Source organism: Condylura cristata, unplaced genomic scaffold (assembly GCF_000260355.1).
Source record: "Condylura cristata isolate star-nosed mole 26May11 unplaced genomic scaffold, ConCri1.0 scaffold00051, whole genome shotgun sequence".
In the NCBI taxonomy this organism is placed as follows: domain Eukaryota; kingdom Metazoa; phylum Chordata; class Mammalia; order Eulipotyphla; family Talpidae; genus Condylura; species Condylura cristata.
Genome location: NW_004567152.1, coordinates 358,972 through 368,527, shown reverse-complemented (window position 1 = coordinate 368,527; position 9,556 = coordinate 358,972). Strand labels below are relative to the sequence as shown.

The following is a 9,556-nucleotide window of genomic DNA, read 5'->3' as shown; positions in this document are numbered from 1 at the left end:
TGCTGCATGTTCATACAGTGAAATATTACTTGGCTATAAAAAGAATCAAGACATATGCAACCACATGGACGAAAGTTGCAAACATGTTATTAGAAACAAGACCCAAAGGGCAAATATTGTATAGTTTCATTTACATGATATAAGCAAATTCAGTAGACTATAAAGTAGAGGCTACCAGTGGCTTGGGAAAGGGGTACTGAGAAATGATTGCTTAATGGTTACAGAGCTTCTCCTTGGAGTGTTGAAAAGTTTTGGAAATACAGAGGTGATGGTTGCATAACACCGTATGTGTAAATTAATGCCACTGAACTGTACACTTAAAGTGCAAATTCTGTTACATATTTTTCAGTGAAAAAAAGTAACATGAGTGAATTGTACATTTTAAATTGCATATGTAAATTTTATCTCAATAAAGCTGTTCAGAAAATAAAGATCATGGGCTGATAGCTAGCTATGTCCCATACCATCAGTAAGACCACTAGCAAATTACACAAGTTTTTTTTTCCTGTTTCAATTTCCTTTCCTTGTTTTATTTACTATGTTCCCTTTTCCCTTCTTTCTCCATGATTTATAAGAATAATCATTTTAAAAAAAATTACACAAGTTTTAAGCACATAAAATTGGACTGGTGCCAATTACACCATAGGATAACCCAGAAGGTTAACTGAAGTACTCTCTGTGAAACTCCTAGCTGATGGTTCTTCTTACTCAATATAGCTATTACCACACTGAGAAAACTGAGGTCAAAATAATGACCATGCTTAGACAGGTCTTGCCTGAATCATACCAGGAACGGTGTTCTCAACCAATTTATATATTCAGAAAGAGGGACAATTTTCTCTAATTCACAATCCAATGAGAATGATATGCTGGAAGCAAATTATTAAAAAAAAACCAAGAACTTTCTAAAATTCTAAAAGGCTTTTTAAAGATGCCTACTTTTGAGAACGTACTATGATTAAGGGGAAAATAAGTACTTCTAGTCCAGAAGTAAAATCAAATGCTGACAACTAGATGCTACAGAGAATTGATAACTAGATGCTACAGAGAACTGACAGTGTAATACCAAAAAAAGGGTAGGGGAGGAGTCCAATCATTACTGCTAAATGTACTACTGAAATCTTCATTTGTATGAGACAAATTCATCTTAATAAAAAGTGAAGAAGAAACTGTTAACATGTGGGACCTGGTGTAACCCAGTGACTAAAGTTTCAAAATGGGGAGAAGATATCCCAAGAAGGCATCTCCAAACTAGTCACAGATAACCCCATGGGAACAAAATATCCTGAAATACTGATGAGCTCACGTAAAGAATATGCACCAATGATTAAAGAATGTGCTTATACAGATAAGTACCAATATTAAACGATACTCACTGAACACAATAGAGCAAACAGGAATTAAGAATCCAACACTGGTCTCCCACCACAGACTTACAGGAACTGGCAGAATCAGGAAGAGTCAAGTCTTATAAAATGTAAATGATGAGCTAGAAGTCAAATCAGGACGAAATTCTTGTGCAATTAGTCAGCAGATGGTTTATGAGGCTTTAGAATGGGAAATGAGGGTATTTGGAAGGCCACATGGGCTCAAACAAAATCAAATTCCACCAGACAAATTTTACTGTCTTTAGATATGAGAGACTAATCAGCAGAAGCTGCATAAGACTATTCTATAACAGTAATAGAACTCCTGCTCCAAACATTCTCTTCTTTAACCTAAAAATATACTTGTTAGTGTGACCTGCTTTCTCAGAGTCCTTTCAGATTTACCAGCATGGCAGAGCTCTGCTACTGTCAAGGACTGGGCAGCTACTGTGATTCACCTTACACAGGCAACAAGAATTTCCCTTTTAAATCAAATCCTAATGATAAACTTGCTTCTTGAAGAGAGAAGACTTCAAGAAAAATGACTTCACAAAGACCTGTTTTAAAATATCTCTTTACTTTTAGGAATAATCTTTCAAAAATCAAGTTTAATGGGAAAAAACAACAACAAAAACAAACAAAAACTTGCACTACAGGTCCTCCCTGGTGGCGCAGCAGGTTAAAGCACAGCACTGGGAAGCTAAAGCCACCTCCGCAAGAGTGCGATTCCCGCCTGCCCTGGAGGTGACCACATGGCGTGGCAGGCCTCTCCTGACTCGCCCGCTGCTCCCCTCATCAGTGTACTTTGTCGATCTGCCTGTTCTGCCCCCCACTCTGTCTCTGGTGAAGCCTCTTGCCACCCCTGAGCCTCTGGCCTGTACCCCAGTTCTGTATGCACAAATAAATAAATCTTAAAAAACAAAAACAAAAAACCTTGTACTACAACTCAAGGAAAAAAAGTTCATCTAGGTCCCTCACTGGTGGTACAACAGTTTGTTAAAGCACAGCATTACAGAAGCTAGCCACAACTACCTCAGCACGAGTTCAATCTCTGGGCAGGGAGGTAACACACATGGTGCAGCAGACCTCTCCTTGCCCACTGCTCCCCTCAGCAGTGTATTTCAGTAGATTTGCCTGTTCTGCTCCCCACTCTGTCTCTGGTGAATCCTCTCACTGCTCCTGCACCTCTGGCTATACCCCAGTTCCATATGCACGAATAAATACATCTTTGAAAAAAAAGTTCATCTAAACCATAATGGTTCTCTTCTAATAATATCAGGGAAGTAAGAAGCTTCAAATACTGGTACATTTTGTCCTACTATCTCACCTTTCGCATTTTAATTTTAATACTTTTCCTGGTAACCTAATTGCAAGTCCCAAGAGAGTTTTTAAAACAAGATCAGGATATTCTAATAGTTTTAAAAGATAATTCATAGAAATATTTACTTATACTGTGCTGAGTCTCATTTAAATATACAGAATGAGAAATGTCACTGAGTGGAATTTGGTAAAAGTTTATTTCTCTGGTCCTATTTACACTTTCCTTTGGGAACACACCAAAAGGAGGCTGTGACATGGTTTACAAAGCTTCTAATAGTGTTGTTACAAGGAGGTGGAGATGTGGAGACTGCTCCCTAAGGCCTGAGGGATTAAGAGAGCTGTGTAACGGTCAAATATATGGGTTATCTTAAAATATACATCATTAATTGGGTTCTTTCTCCTCATCCTGCCCTGTATCAGGCACCTGCCTATGTACCCATTCATCGTGCTCTAAAATCTCTACTACAATCTCCCTGCGCATACTCTAAGCAACACATTCATAGTAAAGACAAGGATTTCTAAAATACACACACATCTCAGAGTCCAAGAGCAAAAGACAGGTGTCCTAATGGGGCTCCTTCATCCCTCCATGGTTCTCTCAGCTGACTGACCCAGCACATCACACCAACTCTCTGAATCCTAACTCCCTACCACTATGGTGAAATGATAGATGTAAAAATGCCTTAAAAGGTTGAAGCCACTATGCAAACTTTAAGGTATTTAGAACTCAGGATGCCCCAAGTTTTTTGAGAGCACTGAGGTGTGGTCTAGGTCAGATATATATGCCTGTGCATGGGCAGAGCTATGTGGGAGTGAGAATCCCATAAATGATTAGTTAGTGCTCTATCTATGGCAGCTTTGAGGAGGCAGTTTTCTCTGGCTTCCTTTTTCTTCCTCCACTGTGACATATAAAAGCGCCAGATTACACAACGCCCAATTCCATTCCCAAATTCTGTTCCCCTCTATAAGCCCCATTCACTCATTCTTTCCTTATAGTCAAAAGTTAGAAGTAGTCACAGTCTCTGAAACAAACCTTCGGCTATAGTTCACTTGAATATTATTTCTGATTCAGAGAAAATTAAAGAGAACTATGGAAAATACATATAAAATAAATTATAGTTAACGTTGATCTGTTTTGTGGACATTTTACTTTTTTTCAGACAATAGGCTCCATTATTTCTTCTTTCTGCCATGGACCTGAGCCCATCTTCCAACCCTCCCCTATTCTGACCCTGGGGTGAATACACAGAAAATAATCATTAACTTAAACCTCACCTTCTCTAACAAATATACAACCCCATAAAACTCAAGAGTACTCAATTGTAATCACATTATAATGAAGTGTATATTATAGTTTGTGATTCACAAAGCATTTTCATGAATTATCAACAAAAGAAAAAGCTAGGATTTGTATACCAAACCCTATGTTCTGATACAATAACACTTAGGGCCCACCTCACTGTATGTACTTTATACCTCAATAAAAATAACAAAATACGGCTCTCCCTGGTGGCGCAGCAGGTTAAAGCACTGTATTATGAGACTCTCTGAAGCCGCTGCAGCACAAATTCCATCCCCGACCAGGGAGCTGATCCACATGGCACACACAACAGGCCTCCTCTGACCAGCCGCTGCTACTCTTAGCAGTGGTATACTTTGTCAATCTGCCTGTTCTGCTCCCCACTCTGTCTCTGGTGAATCCTCTCACCCACCACACGTCTAGCCTGTACCCCAGTAAGCATAAATAAATAAATCTTAAAAAAAAACAAAAAAAACATACGGGTCCATTTTTTAAAAACATACAACTTTAAAGTCCATTTTTTTGATCCTTCTTGTCTTCTCTCTCCCCTAGGCACAACACGGGGTTTGGGTTCAGTTTATGGTCACTGTTGGCTTGTCAGATATTTCATCCAACTTCTGCAGTTTTATACATTTTTCCCCTGAGCCCATCAACATTGATCTTTGGGAGCTATGTGTCTACTGGCAAGCCACATTAATATGCTAAGCTTTTTGCAAGAGACTTTTTTAAAAAATAACTCAAGTTTAGTTACACAAACGACTTGCTAATTAAAATGTTCAAGTTTATAGTCATTCAAAGAACTTCTGAGAAATGTTATCATCGGGCAATTTTGTTAATGTTCAAATGCGACAGTCACAATGGGTTTTGTATACTTAAGAGCCAAGATAAAGAAAAAAAAAATACAAGTTTAAACTAAACACCAGGAAAAATGATGTTATCAAAGAGAGTAAACATGGGCTACATGATATATATGAGGTCACTGCCAACATTAAACAGAATCATCATGATGGCTACTATGTCATCAGGCAACAGTAAATTTGGGACCACCATGGTATATGTAGTCTATTATTGACAGATACTTTGTTCTGCAGCAGTATGACTATTTCACACTATGATGATTTATAAGATCTCTAATAAGTAAGATGTGAGATATATTAAGATTATTCCTCTGCCCAGCTAAAAAGGAATTTTAAGACATTTACTCACAAGCTTTACAGATCACAATGTTAGAAATATGCAAGTGAACAAGGGGCCATGTGTGTCTCTGTTGATTCCAAATTTAGGTCTTTGGTCTTCATTAACCACCATCTTTCCTTAATGGAAAGAAAGCCAACAACTGTGAGACTAAATGTGAGACTATAAGGTTTCGAGAACGTAAGATAGAGCAGGCAGGCCGAGAACTTGGGGGAAATAAGGAATAGGAAAGGACAAAAGAATCAAGTGAAACACAGTGAAATCTACCAAAATCACCCAGTTACCTTATTACTGTGAATACAGCTTTAAGTGAGCAGTCACTACTTTGCAGAAATGAAATTACTGCAAATGAAATTAAAACCAAATGTCAAAGGACCCCAAACACCAGCCTTAGCATATTTTACCTCTAATGCCAAGGCAGTCTTGTCATAAGCACAGGGTACTCTTTTCTGGATTGCTTTTGCAAAGACAGGTCCATTCTGTGTAGATGGCAAGGGGTTGATGGCTGCCCCAGGAGTACTGGAAACTGCAGGTAGAGGAGTTGCGGTCTGAGGTTGAGCGTATGCATGAGCAGGTTCTGGGATCCCGTAACTGTTGGAATTCCTATTTCCATGCTTTCCATGTGGTGAGGATCTCACAAGCTTTTCAACATAAGGGACAGGAATCATCCCAACCCGGCCATCTTTGTTCCGGGCACTCCACCACTGTTCTTCAGGCTTCTCTATTATCACCAAGATCTCACCCTTTTTAAAGGGCAGGTCTTCAGCATCATTCCCAGGAAAATCATAGAGAGTCCGTACATATTCCACATTTTCTTCTGCCATAGGCAGGTTGGGTGCTGATACAGATCCCATTGGTGGGTTTGGATACCTTAAAAAAGAAGAAAATTACTCTAAGAGAAATTTTACTCTGTACCAGTTTAAAAAACTTTTAAATAAACCATTCGCCTCTATAATTATTTCCATCTCTGTATTAGGAGAACTATGTCATACTGTTTTACTTTCTGTAGTTTATATTGCAAAAAGAAGGTAACATGCTGAATATACCTTTTAAAACCACATGGCAAGCGTATGCTTGTGTTTTACAGAAACCTTTGTTTACACATAAAACACTTGTTTTGAATTTATTTTTTAAATCTCCATAAAATTCAGCAGCTGCCATTTTTAGGACCCTATCACAACTACCACATACCCTTCCTCCTGGTCCTAATCTATGGCATACATTCTGAACACTTCCTTGGACCCATGAAGAAATGACAAAGGCCTCCGTCTCTGTGTTCCTCAAAATACAAAAACCAGAAAGAGGTTTCTATACCTGCCAAACTTAAAAAAAAAGCCACATTACATCTTACATAGGAAATCAACATCTGAGCATCAAAATGAAAATTTGTAAGTTTTCACCAACTCACAGGCAAGAGCTCTCACATAAACATCAGTCTATTTACCAATGACACTGCAGAATGCATGTCCAGAGCTGGTATATAAAAATAGTATATTCCCACTTTCCAGCAATAATGTCCCTTCTGCAATAGTAACAGAGATTTTACTTAACTACTCTGAAAAGTTACAAACACACCAAGTTTTGGAATATTTGATTATTAACTCTCTTTACTGCTCCCAGTGTACTTTTTTGCTTCAGACTCTATGCCAGGGAAACAAACCCTGGATTTTCCCAGTGATTCTACATCTCCTTAGGAGCTAACTTTATCTGCAGGGCCATCACCAGATCTCAGTTCTAAGAGAACCCAAGAGAGTATATCCTAGCACTTAACTGTGGCTTCCAATTTGTCTTATTTTTGATGGGATTATGGTCACTTTCTCCCTTTCCCCAATTAATAATCTGAAAAGTTATTTTATAACATGATCTTCAATGTTGCTCTTTAGTGAAGTGTTTATAATAAAAGTTTCCTTTACAGAAAGTCATCATATGCAACATTAAGAAAAATACCACAGTGCTTGCTCTACAGTAGCTACTACCAACTGGCGGAGTTCATTGGCTTTCTTAGATGAGAATGGCTGTGGACAGTTTTTGTGATCTAATATTATATACACCTCCAGCATTTCTTCACACTACTGTGTCTTCTTCATGGTCACTTGATGGCAGGGTAAGTTTTCATTTTGTGAACATGCTAGAATGAAGTATCCCTGAGTTTCTGGATATTTAAGTTTTTCTATTTCTTCCTACTTAATCATCACTATCACAAACTAAAAGTTTGAGTATATATTTTGTTTGTTTAAGCCCAATTCCCAGCTTAAAGTACATGAACATTTTCATGACCTCTGATATATACTGCCACATTACTTTCCAAAGAGCAGTCTTTAACATTTTGGTAAAATGTTTATCTTTTTAAATGTAAATGATTAATTTCACAGCAGTCAGGATACTATAGCAATTAAGGAGCTTGCTATAAAACTTTGAAGACCTTATTACATATTAACAACATACTAAGGAGCAAAGTGCTTATTATACATAAATCTCATAAAGAGACAGCAGGGCCATCCCTGGTGGCACATCGGGTTAAGGCACAGCACTATGAAGCTACCTGTAGCCATGAGTTCGATCCCCAGCTAGGGAGGTGACCCATATGGTGTGTCAGACCTCTCCTGTTCTGCACACTACTCCCCTTAGCAGTGTATTTCGATCAATCCCCACTGTTTGGTTCCCCACTGTTTCTGGTGAATCCTCTCACCACCACCCCCTTCCAACCCTCCACACCTCTGGCCTATACCCCAGCTTTTGTATGCACAAATAAATCTTTCAAAAATAAAACAAAAAAAGAGACAGCAGTGGAGGTACCAACAGTAATAAAGAGCTGACACTTAAAACCTATCCAGGTATTGTTTGCAGTCTCTGTAGACATTAAAGCATTGATTCCCCACAGTAGTAGTTCTGTGAGGTAGGTGGTTGTCACACCCATTTTACAAATTAGAAAGCCAAAGCAAAGATTCGATTTGCACTTAGCCTGAGTGTTACTCATAACCCCTAAGCTTGTAGCGTCAGGCATAAATCTTGCATCTTTCAGGTACATGAGAATGAATGTCATAACTTATATGACACATTTACATTGGCTTCCACCACCACCCCCTAATTCAAGGTCCACAGATTCTGTGTATTACAAATTTCTCATATACTTTAACAGCATCATCTGTTCCATTTCAGAAGTCATCCATGGGTATTTTATTTGTACAACTAAAAGTTAAAAGCAGTTAGTTCTAAAACACAGATTATGAGAACATTACTTTGGCTTTAGTAATGAAATTCGTTAGCAATTCATTTACCCAGGTAACCACTAGATTCCCAATTTAGGCCCTCCCTGGTGGTGCAATGAGTTAGGATACAGCACTACAAGCTGGCTGCAGCAGCTTCACTGCTAGTTAGATCCCTGGCCCCAGAGGAGATCTTACAAGGCTTGGCAGACCTCTCCCGACCCACCCACTGCTCCCCTCAGGAGTGTACTTCATCAGTCTGCCTGTTCTGCTCCTTGCTCTGCCTCTGGTGAATCCTCTCACCATCCCTGCACCTCTGACCTGTACCCCAGTTCTGTGGGTAGTGAGACTGGAAGGAAAAAAAAGAGTACCAAGTATAATTAATGTGTGCCATGAGAACTTGATATGGTCAAGGAGCACACAAGGAATGACCTCTGCTAAATTCAGAATACACACAAAGGTAATGCACCAAAAGCTGAAGACTAGCTCTTGTGAAGTTAAAAGATTTTGTTAAAGATGGGAGAGTGAGAAACAGAACTATAATCAAGTGCACTGAGAATATAAAGTAGTGACTAACACTTCATATTTTGCTTCTTCATCAGAAAAACACTAGAATGGCTAAATATTTCTATAAACGAAACTGCTTTAGTTCTTTACCACTCAGTGGCACTGACCTTCTATCCTTGGGCATTCACAAAAATGGCACTCCTATGCCTGTGGTTGCCATGCCATCTCCTCCACAACTGTTTTTCCTCTGCTTTTTAAGGGTAACCTCATCTAACCTTAGATTCCAAAATCTATATAACATTTAACCCCCACTTTTCAATTACAAAACCATCAGATTGTTAAATATTACTTTTCTTCTAGCAGGCATTTCAAAAATCAGTTCTCCTTGCTGAGGAAAGGGGGTAGAGCCAACCCTTCACTCCGATCCTTTCTCTTCTATCTCCTCAAAGATAGATTCAACCATTCCTGAAGGCATACCTTTCCCCTCACTTCCATATAGAATTGCCCAGTGAAGTGTCAATTACTTTATATTCCCAGTAATTTTGATCAACATAGAAGGAATAAACCTTTGAGTTTCTTCTTACCAGAAATTTAAATGATCTAAATTGGATTCAGGTGAGATCCAAGAACACTGTCATTATGCTAGGAATGAAGTTTGCCCA

At 38.7% G+C, this 9,556-nt stretch overlaps 1 protein-coding gene across 1 annotated transcript in view; it reads right to left on the bottom strand.

Annotated features, from left to right (window-relative positions):
* The window catches only part of CRKL (v-crk avian sarcoma virus CT10 oncogene homolog-like), a 26,731-nt gene that overhangs the window by 12,370 nt on the left and 4,805 nt on the right, over positions 1-9,556 (bottom strand). The window contains exon 2 of the mRNA XM_004694944.2: positions 5,586-6,051. Coding sequence (XP_004695001.1) covers positions 5,586-6,051 — 466 coding nt within the window. The remainder of the gene's footprint in view (positions 1-5,585; positions 6,052-9,556) is intronic.